Raw genomic sequence first — 22,804 nt, forward strand, 5'->3', positions numbered from 1 at the left:
GCGCTGTGTTGGGGTCAAGCTGTGTGAGCTCAGGAGCTGCCGCTGTTTGCACACGTGGCCTTATGGAGGGAACTGGGTGCGTGGAAGGCCCCGCAGCTGGCTTTGGCGAGTGAAGCAGGCAGCCCCGATGCCATGGGGAGGGCAGAAAGCAGGAGGGCGCTGTCCACACGGTGTGTTCTGGAGCTACTCCCTCCTCTGTCCCCGGCACGAAGATGTCAAGGGGCAAAGAATATTTTTGTGACACCGTTTGCTGGGTGCCAGGAAATGAACCCCCTCTAACCTCCGTCGAACAGAGGAGGGGTGGGAGTGGGCAGCCATCCCTCCCCAGGGTTCTAGAAGCTGCCTTGAAGGCAGCTGGGCCCTCGTCTGAGCAATGATCATGGCGCAGTACAGGCCGAGCCAAGATCAGCCCGAGGGTGAGCACCACGGGCTCCATGCTGAGGCTGTGCCTGGTACAGACAGGTGGGGCCTATCCCTGGACTTGGGTTTTTCAATAGGTTCCCACTGGCCCCCTGCCTCCATCTCAGGCCCCAGAGCCCTTCCCCACTGACGCCGGGAGCATGCAGTCCCTGGAGGCCTGGCAACCGCTCCCCCCTTAACACAGTCTGTGGCAGACAAGGCCCCTCTGCCTCCCGCAGCCGCACCGGCCTGCCGCACACCTGCACTCCGCGTGCCGCTGGTGGGCAAACCCGCCTGCTCCCTCTTCTCTCAGCCTCCTCCGCGGCATTTCCCACCATGATGTGCACTAAGCAGATGCCGAGGGTCCCCTGGGACCCTCGCTCCCCGCGCCAGGACAGAGGGGACAGTCTCACCTGTGAGCTCAGCACGTAAAGCTATAGGGCTTTTGAGCGTCTTGGCCTCGGTGCCTGACCCGGCTTCATACTCCAGCTCCCGGTAGTAGATCCTGTACCCCTGAAGAAGGCCGTTCAGGCTTTCGTCCCTTGGAGGCTGCAAAGACATCACACCGACTCAGTCACACCACGGGAGTCAACCCAGCTGGCCTGCAGCGGGGCTCACCTCCACCCCTGTTTAACTAGCCAGCCGCACAGAAGGAAGTCGCGGGTTCCAGCGACAGGTGTCAGATTCGTCAAGAGGAACCCAGGCAGCTCCCAGGGCACAGCACCGAGCTGTGGAGCCACTTTCTGAACGCCGGTTTTCACGTGCATGTGTGTGGGGACACGAGCACTTTGTCCCCTGTCCAGCTCAAATCCTCAAATGAGCCCCCAGGTTGGGGCAGGAGGCTGGGGACAGACGCGGATGGCGAGGAGGCTGCGTGCTGTGCGGTGAGCCCAGAGCAGGGTGGAATCTCGAGAGGCGGCCTGCTCTGAAGCACCTACCAGCTGACTCCACCCTCCCTCTCACCCCCCGGCCACCCAGGCTGTGACTGCCTTACCGTGCCCCTCACTGATGCTTCCCCATGCCAGGCCACCCCCACTGTGCCTGACTCAGGCCTCAGGCTGGAATCCCCATGGCCCCTCGTACGATGGCTGGCCTGGCCTATCTATCGCCTTGCGGTGTGGTGATCTGTTTCAGCTGCCCCAGGCAACCAATACACCCTTGCCATCCAGCTCTCACCCTGCAGTTCTTACCAAGCCACGGCCAGGCACTCATGAGATGCACATTAGACTCCCATGGAATAGGGAGCACAGGCAGATAAGAAGTGGAGGTTCAGGTCTTGCTGGAATCTAAACACAGGAGTTGTTTTTGCACTCATCTGGGTGCTGACCCTCCGAGCATCTGGTCTCTCTTCTTAGGATACTCAGATGAGGGATAAGGAACAGGAACCTTCTAAGCTGTGACCAGGAGATGGCTGAAGATGAGGCCATGGAGCCTCGTCCAAGGACGATGTGCACGGAACTTCTGGTGTGGCGCTCACTGTGAGGCCCTCACACCATAGCACCATCCTGCTCCCCAGGCAGAGCCGCAGCCTTGCCGCACGAGAGTCCCTTTGCTGTGGGTTGAACTGTGTCCCCCTAAAAGACACGCTCGAATCTAAGCCCTGTCGCCTGTGAACCTGACCTTATTTGGAAATAGGGTCTTTGCACGTGCAATTGGTGATGACAAGGCCGTACTGGATTAGGGGGAGGGTCCTAATTTGATGAGTGGAGGGAAATTATGAGAAGAGGGAAGTTTGGACACAGGACACACAGGTGGAACAACCAATGAAGATGGGGACAGAGACTGGAGTAATGCGTCTGTAAGTGAAAAACGCCAAGAGTTGTCGTCAGCCACCGGAAGCTGAAAGAGGCAGGAAGGATCCTCCCTGGAGCCTTCAGAGGGAGCAGGACCCTGCCAACACCTTGAGTTTGGACTTCTGGCCCCCAGAGCTGTGAGAGAAAACGTTCTGCTCTTTCCAACCACCTAACGCGTAGTAACTTGTTTTGCGGCCCCCCATAAATAACACATCTTTGCAGCCAAACTGTCTCTGATCCTCACTCTCTGAACCCAGGCACCAAAAGGGGTTGGTTCAGAGAAATCACTTTCTCTTTGGACTGTTGCTACTCACAAGGCAAAACCCACACGTGGAGGAAGCAGTGTTCTTTGCACCCCAGGCTCTCTGATAGAATGGCTTGGATAGCGAGGGGGGCTTGCACTGCGGTAGCAACGAGGAACGACACTCACTCACACGTGCAACATGCGACACGCACGCACCAGACGGGCACCGTGTGTAGCCGGCAGAGGTTTTCCAAAATGAGGTCTGCGACCACGTTAGCTCAAGCAGCCCCCAGGTCACTGCCACGTGGGGCTGCAGCAGCTGCCCCTCTCCGTGGACTTTCTGACTCCCCTACGATACTTCCAATTCAGGAAGAGCACGAAGGGATATAATCCCCCCATCAGGCGCAGAAAAGCATAACGGGAACACCTGAGTGGACTTGCTGGGTCTTTGCAATCCACATCCGAGGGGCCCTGCAAACCCACACCCTTAGACACCACTCCAGCCTGGACACAGCTCCACTCCTGGCCTAGGGGTGGTCGACCCCAGTGTGCAAACCCAGGGGCAGAGAAAGCTGTTGTTTGGGGGGCTGCGTCTGAGTCCCCAGTGTTCCACCCATGGTGTGCTTGTCAGTGCCCCACAGCCCTCTTCAATTTTGCAGAAAGTTACAAGGGTCACGTATTCATTCTGTGGGCTGCAGCCCCAGGTCCGAGGACTCCCGCTGCCCACCACGGAGCAGAGACGGGGACACGGCGCTGCCTGGCATCTGGCTCCAAATTCTCAAATGCAAGGTGGAGTTGGGTTAGTATATGGGAGGGACTTTTTTTCTGCTGGCTTTTCCTTTTTCTCTTTACCCTTCATTGGCTACCACCAGTGGCTGAGGGGACCTTGGTGCTGGCTCTGCTCCAGCCTCTCTGCTCTGGCCCCGGCTGGCCGCCTTCACAGGGCCGGGGTGTGCTCAGACAACAGGCCACTCCCGCTGAACCAGAGCCCGGGACTTCAATGTCAAATGAGGCTCTCTTGTTGTTTGCTTTTTCTTTTTTTAAGCTATAAAAAAACAAGACACCCCGCTAAATCAGAATCTGAAAATGATGGTTCTGGAATTCAGATGTAACTGGGCATCCCAGGTTTTCTCTGGATACCCGCTCCCTCCCTGGCACTGCTTGCTTTCTGTCGGGACAACCTACAGATGGAAATGCCTTTCAAAGCGCCTCCAGTAATAGCGCTAGAGAAACAAAGCAGAGAGTGAGGCAGCACAGATGAGGGTCTCTCCAGGGTGCGGCGTACCCGAGGCAGTGGCAGACGATCAGCAAGGCACGGCAGGGTCCCTGAGGCACGTGGTCACCCCATCCATCCACACCCTGTGGCCACTGACCACGTTCTCCACCAGGGAGCCCTTCACCGGCTCACGGGGTTCCCAGCAGTGCTCAACTTGCCAGGAAAACAAAATAAAACCCAAACCTGAGTCTGGGAAGCTGAGAGCTGGCAGAAAAGGAAGGAGGAAGAATGGGAGGCACAGTCCAGAGGCTGGATGGGGGAGCAGGTGGGGGAAGCTACAGTGTCTGCTGATTGTATTAAATGCTCTTTTTCTTTTCTATGATTTTGACAATAGAGCAGCGTTTGGGATGCCAGCAACAGTCACTCACAGGTGTCCTGGGCTGCTCATTTGCTCCTTCTCCAGCTCCCCCATTCCGGGCCCCCAGTCCCGCTCTGCACCCCTTCCCTTAGGGCTGGGCATGTCAGACGGTCTCCTAAAAACCGGGGGTGCTGACGGGGTTCGTGTTCGGTGTCCTCCCTGTGGAGTCTACAGAATCGCATTCAGAGCAGCTTTTAGGTTTTCAGTTGTTTTACTCCCACTCTTTAAAAATTAGTCCCTTGTGCTAGGAGCGGGCACCGGTCAGTATTGCATGCAATGGCAAACTGGCTCCAGACAGTGTCGTCACAAAAGCACCACCACAGATGTGGGGGTGCAGCGGAAATCCTGTGTGTACATAACACACACACACACACTTGCACATCCACTCACATCACCACACAAGCGGGTTCTGGGTCATCTGCTCTTTCTTTTCTTTGAGACAGGGTCTCACCCTGTTGCCTAGGCTGGAGTGCAGGGGTGCGATCAGAGCTCACTGCAGCCTCGACCTCCTGGGCTCAAGCAATCGTCCTGCCTCAGCCTCCTGAGTAGCTGGGACTACAGGCCTGCACCACCACACCCGGCTAATTTTTAAATTTTCTGTAGAGATGAGGTCTCCCCATGTTGCCCAGGCTGGTCTCAAACTCCTGGGCTTAAGTGATCCTGCAGTCTGCTCTTTCAAACTCTAGCCCTGGTTACTGAGACTGAAATTAAAACCCTTATTTTGTAAGGCATCCTTCTTCAAACACAACTGTTAGCCACATTGAAATAGAAGGTTTTACTTAACCTCCTTCTTAGAAGAAATATAATGCATGGAAAAGTTGGAAAAGTCAGTATGTGAGACTGAAGAGAGGCGATTCTCGGCAGGCCATCTGGCTTTCAGAGAGAGGAGACAGAGTGGTTTCTGCAATGAGCCCCAAGCAAGTGTTCTCCGTGGCTGTTTGCTCTCCATGGTCATTCTGCTGACTACATCAGCCATAAAGAGTATCAGCCCTAAAGCGCAACTGTCCTGTGTGACTCGGGCCACTGCAAAGAGGTGGCTCTAAGGGAGGCAGGAGAGCTCTGTGCCCAGGGGCCCTCCCACAGGGAGGGAGGGCAGTGCCCGGAGCCACCAGGAAGGCCTAGTGCTCTGGCTCCTTGAAAAGCCGCACCTGTTTCCTCACACTGACTCACCAAGAGCTCAGGGCATCTTACGGGGGGATCACAGACAAACACTGAGCTCCGCCCCTCGGGGAATGTATTCCAGCCTTGCCATCTCATTGCATCTGTGAGATCTCCTGAGCTATTGTGCACCAGGTGCCAGGGAGTGAGTGAGGAAGGCGGCTCTGAAGCCTCAGAGAGGGCGAGTTCTGCCGGGAAGAACTGGAGGATAACTGCAGGGAATGGCGTTTGAGCTGCCCTTGGAGTAGGAGGCGGCTTTTGATGAGGGGAGAAGGGCTGGCCCTCTGTGAGGCGGGCACGGTGCCTGGTATAGCCCCACTAGACGGGAGTGAGGGGTGTGAAGGGCAGGGGCAGGTCTGGGTGGATCTAGGAGCAGCAGCCAGGCTACGGGGACAGTTCCCAGCGCCTGAACCAGGACTACCCCAGGTCCCAGGTCAGTCCCCACTTGGGTGGGCTCCCCAGAAGGAGACTGGCCAGAAAGGAGCTTCCTCCAATCCACTGGAGCCACGGATGGGCTTGGTGGGTTCCTGGGTTACTGCTACTCCCGGTAACAATCAGTCTTGCAAAAATGCACATACAGGAGCCCTTTGCTGAAGGAGCCCCAGTGACTTCCAAGTCCCTGGGGGCTTCTGACTTTCCTCTCCTGGGCCCCCGACAAGCACACAGCAACACGTCCCCGCTAAAGGCTTTCACCCAGCACGTGGCTGTGCACCCAGAGAGCCTGCTTTTTTTGCCCAAGGCTCCTGGTCCACCCAGATGGTCCCAGGTGGTCCTGCTGGGAGTCCTGTCCTTGCTGTTCACACTGGTGGTGGGGTGGGAGTGGCTGGAGTCTGGGCAGTGAAGATGAGAGACCTCAGCTTCCATTTCTGGACTCTGGACTGACTATCAGCAGGACGAAGAGGCGAGCAGACAGATCAAAAGCTTACAGGCGGGACTCTGTAAGTACCAGCCAAGCAACCTCACCCTGAGGTCGCCTTCAAAGCCTCCCTCTCGCCCCAGATTAGACCCGTGGCAGCTCCAGGCCCTGGGACCTCGGAAGGAAGACTGCAGAGGCCTCCGGCCAGCTCTACAGATACACAGACGAGACAGGATTACAGAGAGCGCAATTTACCTTTGGGGGAGGAGGGAAGCTCGGGTGGGGTGGGGAGGGCTGGATTCAATTCACCAAAACTATCAACTAAGCAGGAAGTTAGGAGGTTGGGAAGATAAAAATGTTCTCCCTGGGGACCAAGTGTGGCTTCCCAGCCTCTGGGGCTGGAAGATGGAGGGGAAGGGGCCGAAGGTTACTGATCTTGGACTTGCAGATATTTCTAGCCAAGGTGAATGAGATGATTTAGAGTTATGAGAAAAGGCCAATCTCCCTTGCCCAACAGATAAAATGTCCATGAGCCCCCGGGCTGGGGCCACATATGGCCCACAGGCTAACTGACGCTGTCTGCACCAGAAATCCTTGAAGAGTCAAAATGCATCCGCTTCCGGCAGGAGTCTTCCAGGCTTGGGGAGGGGTTACAGGCGGCCATACCCCCAGAGGGTGGCTTCCTTGAAGGCAGCAGGTGGCGGAGGCCACTCTGTTAGCAGGTGCCATCTCTCCAGTGGGAGCCTCACTTATAAAGGGCCCGGTGGCTTCACGGAGATGCCCAGGCCTGCCCACATGGGGTTCTGAACTGGGTTCAACCACATTTCCCATTCCTGGACTTTGGGATTAACCTGTCTATAATCCGTGAAAGAGGCTCTCCAACTCCAGAGGTGCTTGGAGGCATCAATCAGTAGGGTTGCTCCATGGAACCCACGAGGTCAAGGTCAGGGTCTAGATTCGGGTCCTGGCCTTGCAGCCACCTTGCGGTATAAGCTTGGGCTGGCTGCTCAAACTCCCAGGCTCAACCCCGTGCCCACAACAGGCAGAAGTCTGGCCAGACGGTCTCCAGAGTATTATACGACTTTAAACAAAAGGTTCGCTTTGCACCACAGACCCGTGTCCCCAGCCAGCCCTTCACATGTCTCTGACTCTGCACATGCCCAGGGGCAGGCCATGTTCGGGTCTTGTTCATGTTTAAATGCCCAGAGCACCTGGGCCAGGCCTCAGCCATGACGGATGCTTAGCCAGAGCCCTGGGGTGGAGTGGGACTTGCTGGAGTTCAAGATGACCTCATCCGTGTGTCACTGCACCCTGGCTTGGCCATCTGTGTGGAGAGAAGCTTGAAGGGAACTGGGAGCCCCACCTTAAAACACCTTCCCTCGGCCTGCCATGCCTCAGAAATTCACCAGCAGCCTGCTGGAGGTCTTCATTTTTCAAAAGCCTGTTTGTTTTGTTGTTGTTGTTTGTTTTTTTCCGAGATGGAGTCTCACTCTGTCGCCAGGCTGGAGTGCAGTGGCATGATCTTTGGCTCACTGCGACCTCCTGGGCTGCTCACTGCAGCCTCCCGGGTTCACGCAATTCTCCTGCCTAAGCCTCCCAAGTAGCTGGGACTACAGACACCCACCGCTACGCCCAGCTAATTTTTGTATTTTTAGTAGAGACAGGGTTTCACCATGTTGGCCAGGATGATGTCGATCTCTTGACCTCGTGATCTGCCTGCCTCAGCCTCCCAAAGTGCTGGGATGACGGGCATGCCAAAGCAAAAGCGCCTGTTTAAATGCAAATGACCTGGTAGGAGTGTGCCTGGGTTTCATCACCAGGTAAGAGAGGCAGGAGGAAGTCAATGCTCTGGGGAAGACCTGGGAGGGTGGGCATCTTGGAGGCCGCAGGGTTGAGTGGAGGGAAGGCCTGGGGGTGGGAGGAGGCAGGACCTGCTTGGAAGGCCTCCCTCCTTCCAGCTGCCTGCACGGGGACCCCTGGGCCCCTTGCCATTGCTGGCCCCTGTGGAACTTCCCACCCAGCTCCCTCTGCTGAGGTGGGGAGCAGCAGGGCAGGACCTAACTCTCCCGGTTCTAGAGACAGGGAGCTGGGCTGAGGGAGGCTCAACCACGTGCCACTGTCTCCTGCAAGTTCAGGCAGAGCAGGTGCCCAAATCCCAATCTGATCCGGCCACCGTGGTCCCCCCGGGCATCCGAGCTTTCACTTTCCATCCTGTGCCTTCTGCTTTGTGGAAAGTAGGACAGTGATTCTCTCCGGAGTTCGTTCCTGATGGTTCTGAGAGCACAGGAGGCTCTACACGCAATCCCCACGAGACACAACACCAGCGATGTCACCCGTGAGCCTTTCCTCGGGCTGTGCCAGGGGCCACGAACTTCTCCAGCCTTTCACCACAGGAGCCCGTCCGTCCCACAAAGCGCGTTCAGATGCCCCTCCAGCCAGAGTTAGTTTTGTTCCTTCTGCTGTCTTCCTAGCAATGCCTTATAGAGCCCACCACGCTTAATGAAAGCGCTTCACATTCTGCGGACTGCCTCGGTCCCCTCCAGAGCTCAGCACCCCATGCAACAGCTGGTCCTCTGTGGGTGATGGCACAAGTCAAGAGAAGAACAAACAACCCCAAGATGTGTTCTGAAGCGGTGGGATGCCTCCCCACCTTTGCCCAGGCAGATGTAACCCTCCTGTGGGAAGGTGCCTGTTACACTGAGAGCCTCCTGCATGGTGTGATCAATTGCTTAGGAATTTTTTCTTTGCTAGAAAACAGCCTCAAAACCCACTTACAGGCTGGGCACAGGGGCTCATACCTGTAATCCCAGCACTTTGGGAGGCCAAGGAAGGAGGATCGCTTGAGTCCAGGAGTTTAAGACCAGCCTGGGAAATACAGTGAGGCTGCATCTCTATGAAATTTTTTGAAGAAGTAGCCAGGCATGGTGGTGCACACCTGTAGTCCTAGCCACTGGGGAGGCTGAGGTGGGAGGATCTCTTGAGCCTAGGAGTTGGAGGCTACAGTGAGCTATGAGTGCTCCATTGTACTCCAACCTGGGTGACAGGGAAAGACCCTGTCTTTAAAAGAAAACACAAGACTGGGCGCGGTGGCTCACGCCTATAATCCCAGCACTTTGGGAGGCCAAGGCGGGTGGATCACCTGAGGTCAGGGGTTTGAGACCAGCCTGACCAATATGGTGAAATCCCGTCTCTACTGAAAATACAAAAATTAGCTGGGCATAGTGGTGCAGGCCTGTAATCCCAGCTACTCGGAAGGTTGAGGCACGAGAATCACTTGAACTCGGGAGGTAGAGGTTGCAGTGAGCTGAGATCGCATCACTGCACTCCACCCTGGGAGACAGAGGGAGTTCTAATCCTTAGTTTTCAAACAGAACTGGATCCCATGCAAGGCAAGGATTGACTGTCCTACTAAGAAGAATCAAGCCTGACAGTCTACTATGGGAGGCGTTTAAATGGGTCTATAGCCTTGAAATTACAGCCCGTGTTTGCTTTTTTTTTTTTTTTTCCCCGAGACAGGGTTTTGCTCTTGTTGCCCAGGCTGGAGTGCAATGGCGTGATCTTAGCTCACTGCAACCTCCACCTGCTGGGTTTAAGCGATTCTCCTGCCTAAGCCTTCCAAGTAGCTGGGATTACAAGTGCCCACAACCATGCCCAGCTGATTTTTGTATTTTTAGTAGAGACAGAATTTCACCATATTGGCCAGGCTGGTCTCGAACTGACCTCAGGTGATCGACCCGCCTCAGCCTCCCAAAGTGCTGAGATTACAAGCGTGAGCCATTACGTCTGGCCCTGTGTTTGCATTTTTAAAGAGATTACTAAAAAAAAAAAAAAAAAAAAACCACGTTTACAGGTGAAACATTTTATTTGGAATGCAAATCTATATTTAAACCGAGTTTCTTTTTCTTTGTTTTTTTTTGTTCTGATGCAGTAAATTGTTCATAATTTTAATTATACTTCAATTGCCTGGCAGTTGACAAGCATTTATTTCTACAGGACGTTGTATTGACCACCTCCTGTTCGTGCAATTAGTTTGTTCTGTTGGGCTCTGGAGGGGGACAGCTGAGGCACACACCAGCCCAGCTCCTCCAGGCGGCACTAGGCACGTCCCTGAGCTGTCCAGCAGCACCAAGGGGGGCTCAAGCCCTGCACCATCCACTGGGGCCGACAGCAGGTGATGCCTTCACAACCCTTGTTTGGTGGAGGTGACGCATCCCAGCCCTAACACTCACAGCCTTTATAGGAAAGAAGCTTACCTAGGTGAGGTATTGGCAGGCTGCTGCCATGTCGACAAAGAAAATGGGAATTTTCTGGTAGGATTCAGCATGGTACAAAGTGCCAATGTTCTTGTGGTCGACCGTGTTGGCGCAGGTTAGGAAACAAGCACTTGGGACTTTGCGTTTCCATTTTGAATGTCTCTGACCTCCCACTGGAGACCCTTACGGGAGTCAGGGCTGAAGCTCGGGTCTGGGGGTCTGGTGGGCCCCAAAGACTGCAGATGCTGCATGAGACCTGAGCTCAGCTTTGTGACCTTCTGTTCTTACAAAGGAGGAACCCGGAGCCAGAGGGGCCTCTCAGGGCCACAGTCGCCTGATGGTAAGTTGCAGGTGGGTCCTTTGTCACTTTGCCAGTGGCTCCCAGACAGATCAGGGCTGTGGCTTCCCAGGGGCAGGGGTGGGGCCCAGGCTGTTTTCTTGGTTCCCACTCTGGCCCCCTTATGCTCTGGTAAGCTCAGCAGGGTTGAGTGCCACAGAAGCGCTCTTCCAGGTCCACCAGGAGATGCTGGGACATTCTTTCATGCCCTGGAAATGTTCCTATCCTACCCAGAGAAGGTGGATCCCTTAGCAAGACAAAGGCAGCTGGGACGCAGCCCCGCACACCTCCACGGACACTTGAAGGAGATTACACGCTCTTCACAGAACCCAGCTTGTTAAACGCCCACTCTCTATCCCTCAGTTAAGTGGCAGTAGCAAGTGATATGCAGGTGAATCACATAAATTGGCACTTTCATACCTCAAACATAGTCATATTTCATAGGATCATACAGCAAGACAGGGGAAGCGGAGCCGCTCCTAAGCTCCCCCGGCTGGCCCCACCCACGGCCCAGCCAGGCTCTGCTCACTGGGTTCCTCTCTTGCATCTCTAGCACCACGCACCTCAAGCCCATGCCCAGGAAGGCTGCGGCTGGCGCTGCTCACTCAGCACGTCTCTCTCCTGGCCCAGCAGGCATCTCTGGCACCTACTGTCCTAGCCTGGGCCTCGTCCTCCGTGCTGCAGAGTGAAGCCACTGCTCCTTGGAGTGGCCCCTCTGCAGGGCCCTGGAAGACACTCTGTCTGGGACACCTGCTGGTGGCCTCGGCTGTGTTTCCCAGCATCCCTTCCATTTCCCACAGCCCCTCCTTTCCCCAGAACCCCTTCCTGTCTCCCCCGTACCAGTGGAGGGCATGTGGCTGGGAAACCCCCTCGCTCTCCAAGGCCATGTCCGGACCATTGTTCCCCTCTTGATTTTCTCCTGATTTCCCGAACCATCATTCCCACCTGCTGCCTCGGGCACCCTGCCATTGTCCTTGAGGACAGCACCAGCTCCGAGGAAAAATCTCGCGCCCACCAGACCACCATCCCAACCCCAGCCCAACCCCAGCTCCCAGCAGCCACTCCTAGGCTGACCTGGCCTCACGCCGCACCTGCCCCACGCCAGCCCCATCTCACCATGTTCCCAGCTCCCTGGCAAGGCAGCCCCCACTCTGGCCTCGGGAACTTCCCTGCGGGCCAGAAGCTTCGACTCTGCCCTTGCGCTTGGCCCCCTGCCCGTCCGTCTGTTGTGTCTGTTGCCAAGCCAAGTTCCAGCCCTGGGGAAACTCAACATCTGCCTGCCCCAGACCCGGGCCACACAGCGCAGCTCCCCACCCCACTCTTCAGCTGGGATCTCCCTGGGGCCTGCAGCTCTTCCTTCGGCAATTTTGTCCCTCTGTTATATTTGTCGTCAATGTACTGGTTAGTAAGCACTGCCCAAAATTGAAACTAATGGAAAGAGACGGCAGCGTGTCCTTCAATGCCTTACCGGAGCATTGCTGAGCAGGCCCACCAAGGAGTCTGGGATTATCTGGAAGAACATGCCTTTGTTTGACTCACTGCGCACTGGAGATTAAAGACCCAGACTTAGCCAGGCACAGTGGCTCACGTCTGTAATCCCAGCACTTTGGGAGACTGAGGCAGGTGGATCACCTGAAGTCAGGAGTTCAAGACCAGCCTGGTCAACATGGTGAAACACCGTCTCCACTAAAAATACAAAAGTTAGTTGGGTGTAGGGGCATGCGCCTGTAATCCCAGCTGCTTGGGAGGCTGAGGCAGAAGAATCACTTGAACACGGGAGGCAGAGGTTGCAGTGAGCCTAGATTGTGCCACTGTACTCCAGCCTGGTGACAGAGCAAGACTTCGTCCCAAAATAGTAATAATAATAATAATAATAATAATAATAATAATAAATAAAGACCCAGACTTCGAGAAAATACGTACAATCCGGTAGATATTTTGTCTGGTTGCAGATGACTTCTCTAGAAAAGCTAACTCCAGCGGTTGCAGTTTTACTGCCCTGTAGGGCAATAACCAATTTGTGTATACATAGAAGCCTTGCTCCAACGTCCTCCATGAAATGCCGAGACATACCCAGTTCCTCCAACGCTCTCAGACTGACCTCCCCATCCTGCCGGTTCCTCCCGAATAAAGGGAGTCAAGTTCACTCTCTGTGTGCATCGCAGTCCTGCTTCCCATGTTTTGGAAATTACACTGAGATGATAATTGACACCATCTCCCCCTCGTGTTTGTGAGACTGAGGGGGTGTCTCCTTGACGCTTAGCTCAGGGCTCCGCTTGCAGTCCACGTTCAGCCATCGTGGCTGAATGTGCAGGGAAATGAGAACACATCTGACAAAATGCACGTGATTCCCCGCGCTCTTACCTGCCACTGTATCAGAACAGAGGACGTGGTGTGTGGCGTCGCTGAGACAGATCCCGGGGGCTCTCCTGGAACTGAAACACACAGGAGAGAAAAGCGGGGATCAGCGTGGTTATGTTCTGCCGCCTTTCCCAGGGCCACCCTCAGGGAGTGTGGGAGGCTGACGAGCCCTGCCTCCTTCCTTCTCCAGGGGTCCCCTTCTCCTGCCCTTCCTTGGGGCTTCCCGGAGCTTCTCCTTCAAAGCCTGTGCCTGGGATAGGAGGAACCCAACCCTAACAATGGCCCTGAGAAACAGACCCAGACTGGGCTCTCCCTGTGGTGGACATTCTGAGAGCTGCCCCTCCAGAGAGGCTGTCCTGGAGCTCTCTGGCTCGAGACCTTCCCTGCAGGGCTCAGATCTTCTGGGAGAGGCAGGGAACATATCTCTCTTTTTTTTTTTTTATTTAGATACCTAGGTGAGAGCTACTTTTCCTGAATAGGACACATGATCATGCCAGGTCACTTGGTTTGAAATGCTGAAGGGCTGTCAGGAAAGGGGGTCAATTTCTGGTGAGGCTGCAGCTGGCTGGGACAGCAGGGTAAAGTAAAGAGGGATCTGCCAGGGTTCTGCTCTGCTCTGTGGAGGGACAAGGTTCGTTTGACCTCTGCCCATGGCCATGCCCTGCACTCTGGCCAAACTAAATTTCTTGTCATCTACCACATCCAAGAGACCTTCTGTGCCCCTCTTCCCTGCCTCCTCTGCTCCCTCCAAATCTGTATGGTCCTGTCTTGGCATATTAAACTGAACTCTTAGGCCTCCCCAGCTGTAAGATCCTGGGGGCCCAGCAGAAGCACGACACGCATTCTGTGTCCAGTCCACATTCACTGAATGGAATGAGGATGTTCTTCCCACAGGCCCGCTTGTGCGTCTAGCAGATGCCTCTCCACTCAGAACCCAAGACTGGGTCCCAGGGTCACCTGCTCTGTGATTTTCCTCTGGACCTGAGAGGCACCCCCTCGTCAGCCCTGGCAGTGCCTGCATCAGTCACACCTCCAGCGTCCCTGTTCTGCTTTAGGAATGGGTCTCCCTCCAACCCTCTAGCCAGCTTCCTGACAGCCATGGTGACACAGCAGTGCCATTACAGGGAGTTCTCAATGTCCTCGAGCTGTGAGGTTGTGCAGAGAAATAGAAATGACTGTAAAAAGAAACTGTTCATCAGTAAACCATACACATACTCAGAGGACTCTCCCTATCATGCCAAGGGTTTCCCAACCCCTGGAGAGAGTCTGTGCCTGCCAATCTCTAGATAGTGTAAGACAATACAACACAAATACAATGCAAATCCATTGCAAAAAGAAAACTGCACATCCCAGGAAAGACGATGACAAGATAGGTGCATCAAAGCCCGATTTGAATATCAAAGGATAAGAAAAGCCTCTGGAGTCTGAAGAGACCCTTGAATTTTTTTTTTTTTCAAATATGGTCCTTTTGGATGCCGCCCTGGAGGGCAAAGGAGGCTGTTGCACTTTGCTCTCACACAATCTGTCAGAGAGATTATGACAATGACATCAGCTCGTGTGGGTTTTTGTTCTTTATTCTAAGATTTAGTGCTTAGTTGCAAACATTACCTCAACTGTGTTAAAGGTAAGGTTAAAATGAATGCATTTATATAGTTTTTGTTTTGTAATTTAGTTGCCGCAAAGCCTTCCCCTTGTGGTTTAGTGTGACATTGGTCCCCACTTTAAGTGGGGAAGGCTTGTCCAGTTACAAGTAGCCCGGGCCTCCAGGTTTGCTACAATAAAGCTGTGCAGTATTTGCATGTAACCTGCACATATCCTCCTGAATACTGTAAACTATTTCTAGGTTACTCATCAGTCCTCCTACCATGTTCTGATTTGTAACACTGTTATATAACAATGTTACAATGTTATAATTGTAGGCACCCTTATGAGTGATCTAGAAATTGTACAATGTCATAATACTCTCCAAACAAATACATAGTTGTTACACTGTATTTCTTTAATTTGTATTTTTAACTTTTTTCCTGAACATTTCAATCCACAGTTGGTTGAATCCAAGGATGTGGTACCCTTGGACAGTGAGCTCCTGGGGCTGATCCCAGGTCCTCAGGGCCCAGCAGGGTTCACTAAGGCCCTGGACCACCCCATACACCCAGGGCGGCTCCTCTCTTCCTCACTGGCTTTCCCCACAGCTCCAATAAACCCCCAGGATTTGTGCTCACAAAAGAGTTGGGTGAGAGGCAGGAGCCACAGAAGCCAGACAGTGCTTTTCTAGGGGCAGGTGCACTTTTCCTGGGAGCACAGCTGGCGCCTGTCGGAGGCTCTTGCGGGTTCTGCTCTGCTGGGAGTGCAGGGTTTGCAGCAAAACAGCCTCTATGAGTTGCTGAGAAGCCAGGACTGGTTTGCTCAACTCCTCTGCTGGTCCCTGAGGCCAAGGGAGGCCTGTGTGGGAGAAACCACACTTCCAGGTCATCAAGAGAGCAGAACTGAAGATGTGAGGTCACAGGGTGAGCCAGTTGGAAATTGATTTATTGGAAAATTCTTCCACTGGAGTGTTAAATGGAAAAGACAGTGCTTTGGGGGTAGGCTGCGGGAATGATGATGAAGCGCTGCTGGGTGAACTAAGTGCTGGGTTTCTGGCCTGGGAGCTGAGCTATTCCCCACCATCCATTCTTTTCCATCCCACCCGTCCTGTGATCACCGCTGGACGCGGCTGATAGAGCTGCCTCCTGGGCTCACCACAGGCCTGGGCCACGCAGAATGACAATCCATCTTCAGCGCCGCCGAGATAGGATGGAGCAGGTGAAAACACCACCTGGAGCTCTGAGGAGACCTCACTTCCCATCACTTACCTGCGCTGTTGTCAAAGAGTGGCTCGTGAATGAGAAAAATTGGGAAAATCTCTTAAAACCCAGCTACCCGCTGACATTTATTTTTAATGACCCTATCAATTATTCAATTTCTGGGATGCTAATGGATAGTAGGGGCTTTGGAAGCCAATCAAAGAGCCTTCCATTCCATTTGGAAGCCCTTGAAACCTTGATTTATGACCACAGGCTGTGCGGAAACCCTCCGAGCTGTCTGTCACTAATGGAATTCTACTGCTTGCCACCACTCCCTGGTGACCCCTTCCTGGCTCAAGATGAAAGTGGGGCCTAAGTGTCTCGGGCTCCAGGGGCAGTGGCCAGGAACGCAGTCTGGGCCCCGGGTTACTCACCATCCTGCAGCGTGGTCACCGCCTCTGTCTCCGAACTGAAGTCGCTGTCCCCAATGTCATTGGTAGCTTTCAGGCGCAGCTTGTAGGAGGTGAAGGGCCTCAGTCTGCAATGTGGAAGAGACCGTGACTGCCGGGGCCCTGCCTCCCTGTCCTGCCCTCAGGCACTCCTGGTGAAGCCCTGGGAGGAGGGGCAAATCCCTCCTCTGCCCTGAGAACTCTGGCCTCCTCTGTGGGCCCGAGACAGGTCAGCGAGGAGGCTGTTCTTGGGTTGGACTCAATCACTTCCTAGGTGCAGTGAGCAGGGGCTTTAAGAGGACCCTGGACCTGTCCTGGGAGAAGCCTTTGAACACCTGGATGGTCGAAATCCTCAGGGAGAAAGGAGCTGCACAGAGGGCAGTGAGTGCAGGGCGTCCTGGCCAGGGGGAAGATTCTGCTCAGGGCTCCTCGGGGAGGCACTGCCAACCCCTCACTGGAGCCACCCCTGTCACTCCGGTGGGCACATCACTGCTCTCCAGGGGATCCAGAGAATTCCTCAGGAAGCGCTAACTCCCCGGGCCCTTGTGCTGATCCGGAGCGTAAAATGAGTTCCCGCCTGATTCCCACGCTCCGTCCTCCTGGAGCTCTTTACTGGCCAGGCCCAGCCTCGCGGGGCTTTCTAAGGTCCACTCCTGCCCGGCTGCAGGCAGAGACCCACCGGCCCCGCACCCCTACCATTCACTGGCGCTGACATGGTGCCAGGCACTTGACAAGTGCAACCCCTTTCAACCCACGCGAGCTCTGGGAGAGGAGGCATCATTATTCCCATTTCAAGGATGATGAAACGGAGGCCCATTGCTGGACTAGTAAACGGCAACAGTCACATGTCACTTTACAAAAGACCACATCCTGTCAAGCATCCAAGTGAAAAATGCCCCCAGCCCTTCGATGGAGATTTTAACGGGACTAACGCTCCCTGAGGTGCCTTCTGGTGTTAGCACTTCAGGCCTATTTCCGTCTGCTCACCCGCTCTCCTTCCTCCCTCCCTCCCCTCCTTCCTGCCTGCTCTCCCTTCTTCCTCCCTTCCTGCTTTCCTTCCTTCCTTCTTCCCTTCCCTCCTTCCTCCTTCCTTCTCTTTCACCTCCCTTCTCTCCTTCCTTTTCTCTTCCCTTCCATTCCCTCCTTCCTTTCCTTCCTTCCTTCCCTTTCTTCTTCCCTTCCCTCCTTCCTTTCTTCACTCCTCCCTTCCTCCCCTCCTTCCTGCCTGCTCTCCCTTCTTCCTCCCTTCCAGCTTTCCTTCCTTCCTTCTTCCCTTCCCTCCTTCCTTCTCTCCTTTCACCTCCCTTCTCTCCTTCCTTTTCTCTTCCCTTCCATTCCCTCCTTCCTTTCCTTCCTTCCTCCTTCCTTCCTTCCCTTTCTTCTTCCCTTCCCTCCTTCCTTTCTTCACTCCTTCCTCCCTCCCCTCCTTCCTGCCTGCTCTCCCTTCTTCCTCCCTTCCTGCTTTCCTTCCTTCCTTCTTCCCTTCCCTCCTTCCTCCTTCCTTCTCTCTCTTTCACCTCCCTTCTCTCCTTCCTTTTCTCTTCCCTTCCATTCCCTCCTTCCTTTCCTTCCTTCCTCCTTCCTTCCTTCCCTTTCTTCTTCCCTTCCCTCCTTCCTTTCTTCACTCCTCCCTTCCTCCCCTCATTCCTTCTCTCTCTTCTTCCTCCCTTCCCACTTTCCTTCCTTCCTTCCTTCTTCCCTTCCCTCCTTCCTTCTCTCCCTTCCACCTCCCTTCCCTCCTTCCTTTTCCCTCCCTTTCCTTTTTCTTCATTTCCTTTTTCCTTCCTTCCTTCCTTTCTTCCTTCCATCTGTCCAGCTATTCCACATGCAGTGGGTCTCCTGTGCCAAGCCCCATGCCATGTCGGAGACTAAGACTTCAGCCAAACTCTTTTGTGCAGATGATGCTGGGATCTTGGTGAAGCCCTAGCTAGTCAGGAACCTCCCCTGCAGCCCATGCATGCTCAGTCACTGGCTGGTTCCTCTCAGATGCCCTTTATTTGACTTCCGAATGAGCAAGTGAGGAAGCTGCTCTGTTCTCCTCCCTGGTGGGAAGTGGCTCTTCATAGATGAGGGCTCCACCCTCCTCAGTTTCCAGACCAGAAAACTCGGGGTGCCTCAGGACTCTCAACCTCTGTTACTCATGTCTAAAAGTCTCCTCAACTATCACTCTAAGCCGAAGCCCTCATCACCTGAAACTCAGTCTTCTGTCCTCACTCCCAATGGAATCTGTAAACCAGTGCCTTTAAAATGGAACCCTGTGGACCCCCAGGACTCTGAAGCCTCTGACGTCCAGAGCCCCACAAGGCCCGTATCAGCCAACAGCAGCTCCATGCCCGTCGGGTTTATGCATTCGGGCTGGGTCATATTTAGTTTAAAGGAAGGATTCTGCTTTTTAGAAAACTGATAACCATTTTTGGAAATCATGATCAGATGCTATTCCTGCTTTCAGGTCCCCATCCTGCCTAAGACCAGGTGACAGTGTTTCTCTACCAGCTCACACCTCAAGGCATGCTTTTCCACTGCAACCCTCCAGAACCTGGTCGGGTGTTGCTACTTCCCAGTCCCTGACCGTAGGCACATCTCAGCCCCTCTGCACTCAGTGTCCACAACTGGAAAAACAGCCACAGGAGGCAGCTGGCCTTGGCCCCAGCTTTAATGGAGATGCTTCTGAAGTCCGACCACAAAATGACCTTTGCTCCACGTTTCTGGGAGACAGCCTTTGCTAAGTTAAAACAAACAATCTCCCCTCTGTTCCTAGCATCCTAGGAGTTATTTTGTCTCATTTGGGTGATAATCATGTGTTTTCTCCCGTGACCTCCCTGCCTCATCCACCTGCGCCACCCACCACAGCCCCACTGGCTCCTTCTCCTCCTGTACCAGGAGGCAGCAGACTGGGCATTAGGAACGTGGACCCCAAATTAAAACTGCTTGGCTTCTAGCTCCCAGTTAACCTTGGACAGCATACTTTGCCTGTTTCCTTATCTGGGCTGATAATAGCACAGGCATCATGAAACTGATATGAGGCTTAAACACAGGTGAGGCACTCAGCAGAGAGTCAGGCATGTGGTGCAAGCTTGCTACGGATCAGCTGTTCCTATGGATCTGTAAGCATTTGCTCAGATGGCCCTGCCCTGTGTCTCCTGTGCCCTGTTCCTTCCCTTCATCTTCTGCATCATGATGGGTGACATTTCCTTGATGACTGTCTGTCTTTACAAGACTCAACATCCACCAGGACAGGGACCGAGTCGGCCTCCTTTCCTGCTGTACCCCAAGAGCCAAGAACACCCAGGAGGCGCTCAGCAGATCTGTGAGAGGAAGGATTGAATAAGGACACTATTCCCCATCGCTGAAGTTTCTCGGGGTGGGGAGGGGGGTTGCCTATGAGGACATATAAATACCAGAGTCACATCTGGCACACAGTAGATGTTGCAGAAATGATTTGTTTACTTATTTATTTATTTACGATTACGCTTACTTATTGATGTATTTGCTTTCTCACTGGCCTGTGGCATTGAATTATAATTATACTCAGCACTGCACTGTTTAGTACTTCATGCTTTGCTATGATTTGGGGGTTTGGAGCCACACTGCAAGCTCCTTGAAACCCCTCTTTCTCCACTGTCCTGCCTGGATCTGGCACTGAGTCGGGCGCACGTGGTATGCCGTAAATACGTGTCAGGTGGCTGGACAAATCAGCCTGGCTCCCAGACAAATAGGGTTGGGTGCGCAGGAGGACAGAGAGCAGAGTTCCTAGCGTGAGGCCTGTGTTTTGCCGGACTCACTTCATTCAACAAGGATTGATTAAGTGTCTCTGCAAGCTGCAGGGAACACAGAATGCGGATCTGTGGGGGGTAACCCTCTCAGTGGAAGCCACACCAGTGCCCTGAAACCAGGCAGAACGCAGCTCCGGCAGCCTACGGGAGGAGCAGCCCCACTGTCCTAAGACAGGCAGCGGGCAGAGCTATCATCCCCTCTTCTGGCCCTGCGGTCCTAGACAGTAGCGTCCTCTGTGCACTCAGCCCAACCTGCCTGTTCACTTCCCTGCAGTGCTGCTCCTGTGGAAGACTGGTCTACCTCCTAGGCCAGACGTCTGATCCTTGAGCCCCCCGCCCCCATTGCTCCTGCCATGCTCCCTCCTGTGGCAGAGCAGGACTTTGATGACTCCTTGACAAAGGAACAAACGCACGCAGGATGCAAGAACACCCTCCTGCAACCCTTCTAACTCCCCCGGTTCTGCACTCTGTTCATGCTTCTGAGCCAGCCCAAAACTCTGCTTTGCAGTGGGCCTGGCAGAATTCCAAGGCTGGCTCTGCCACTACTCGCTGGAGCAAGTCAGCGTCTCAGAGCCTCGCTGTATTCGGCTATGGACATGGAGACAGCAGCACCGGACTTCCAGGGCTGTTGTGAAAATGACATTGCATCACCCATCCTCGTGGAGTCGGGTGGATCGTGGAGCACAGCAGGCAATGAATAAATGTGATGTGCTTTTTCCTGTCTTCCCAAAAGCTTTCCCTGGCTCCCCCACCCCGGAGCCCTCACTCGTCCCCAGGAAGCCATTGACGCGGCCTGGTGCCTCCCCGGGCCTTTGCTCATTCCCCGTGCCTCACTTCCCAAATCTCCATGTGCAAACTCAGAAGCTGGATAGATTTAGGGATATTTTTGAGAAAACATCTGCCATCTAATCTCTTTCTTCTAATCATCCCAAACTCAGGAAATAAATACTTTGGGTAATACAGGACCCTCACTATCTCTTGCTATCAGAACTCTTGCTACCCCAAATCAATAACCAATATATTCAGAAAGCCAGTTTGTACTCGTACTGCCTCGGATGGCTAACCACATCCACAAACTTGACCTCCACAGCCAAAGTGTTCTAGAATGGGCATTGGGGAGGGACATAGCTGAAGTCCCATGTTCCTGCCTCAGAGCTAAATGCAGAGTCTTAAACAGGAGGAGCTCCATTCATTCATATTGGTTCTAATATAAAATGGATGAGTGCTGAGTATCTTTCTAAAGCGATTCACTGCTGTCTTTATTTGCTTATCTGAAAGGCACTAAAAATGTTTCTTAAGAATTCACTATTGGCCGGGCATGGTAGCTCATGCCTGTAATCCCAGTACTTTGGGAGGATGAGGTGAGAGAATTACTTGAGGTCAGGAGTTTGAGACCAGCTTGGGCAACACAGTGAGACCCTATTCCAAAAAAAAAATTTAAACATTAGCCAGGCATGATAGCATATGCCCGTAGTCTTAGCTACCCAGGAGGCTGAGACAGGAGGGTATGTTGAGCCCGGGAGTTGGAGGCTGCAGTGAGCAATGATGGAGCTACTGCACTCCAGCTCGGGTGACAAAAACAAATAACCAACCAACCAACCAACCAACCAAACACAAACACTTAGACCTCACTATTGTATCACAAAGAATATCAAGCTCAGGTATCACATCCTTGGCCAAGTTCATCTGATTCTTTATTTTTTTTTTCTTTTGAGATGAAGTCTCACTCTCTCACCCCGGCTGGAGTGCAGTAGCGTGACCTCGGCTCACTGCAATCTCCGCTGCCCAGGTTCGAGCAATTCTCCTGTCTCAGCCTCCTGAGTAGCTGGGGTTATAGGCTCCCACCACCACGCCTGGCTAAGTTTTGTATTTTTAGTAGAGAGACAGGGTTTCACCATGTTAGCCAGGCTGGGCTCAAACTCCTGACCTCGTGATTCATCCTCCTGCCTTAGCCTCCCAAAGTGCAGGGATTACAGGCATGAGCCACCACACTCAGTTCATCTGATTCTTAAACAATGGTATTTTTAAAAATTACATTATATGGAAAAAGAAAAAAGAAAAAAGAAAAAGGAAGGAAGGAAGGAAGGAAGGAAGGAAGGAAGGAAGGAGGGAGGGAGGGAGGGAGGGAGGGAGGGAGGGAAGGAGGGAAGGAAGGAAGGAAGGAAGGAAGGAAGGAAGGAAGGAAGGAAGGAAGTCAGTCACCCGAATGGAGCTAGGGCCGTTGTGCTGACATTCATTGAATCCCTGCTGTTTTCCAGGCTCATTCCCTCTGGGCCTTTCTGTCTTCTGTTTGGACCCCCTGCACCTATCCCATGGGAGAGCTCAGAGGAGGAGCTGAGCCCATCACTACCGGACACACAGCCACCCCCTGAGCCCACACGGCCACTGCTCTGTCCTAAAGTGACACCCAGAACCTCCAAGTCACACTGGGCTCAGAACCCTTCTCTTCTTCCTTTCTGTTGCATTTCTGTGGGTGGCTACCCCGACTCACTTCAACCATCAACCAGACACTGGCAACGCCTGAACACGTCTCAGACCCAACCCCTCTCCCTGGGGGTCTAGACCCATATTCCCTGCACGTAGTCACGGTCACCAAATTTAGACAGTTAAACTCTTTATGTTTTTTGGATACTTGCAGATTTCACACAACTGGTGAAAGTAAAATGTAGCTGTCAGGATTATTAAAGAGGAAGGGAGATTACACTGTGGCAGTGTACAAACTGTCGCCTTCCTGGGATTCTCCTGTGACATGTTCTCTATCGAT

General features: G+C 53.6%; 1 protein-coding gene across 4 annotated transcripts in view; it reads right to left on the bottom strand.

Moving 5' to 3' along the window:
* SDK1 (sidekick cell adhesion molecule 1) overlaps positions 1-22,804 on the bottom strand; it is a 972,135-nt gene that overhangs the window by 92,119 nt on the left and 857,212 nt on the right. For all 4 annotated transcript variants that reach the window (XM_008018820.3, XM_073012858.1, XM_073012857.1 and 1 more), the window contains exons 31-33: positions 16,253-16,356; positions 13,039-13,109; positions 813-948 (exon numbers count right to left, since the gene is read on the bottom strand). In XM_008018820.3, coding sequence (XP_008017011.3) covers positions 813-948; positions 13,039-13,109; positions 16,253-16,356 — 311 coding nt within the window. The remainder of the gene's footprint in view (positions 1-812; positions 949-13,038; positions 13,110-16,252; positions 16,357-22,804) is intronic.

The sequence above is a fragment of the Chlorocebus sabaeus genome, chromosome 28, assembly GCF_047675955.1.
Source record: "Chlorocebus sabaeus isolate Y175 chromosome 28, mChlSab1.0.hap1, whole genome shotgun sequence".
NCBI classification, from domain to species: Eukaryota; Metazoa; Chordata; class Mammalia; order Primates; family Cercopithecidae; genus Chlorocebus; species Chlorocebus sabaeus.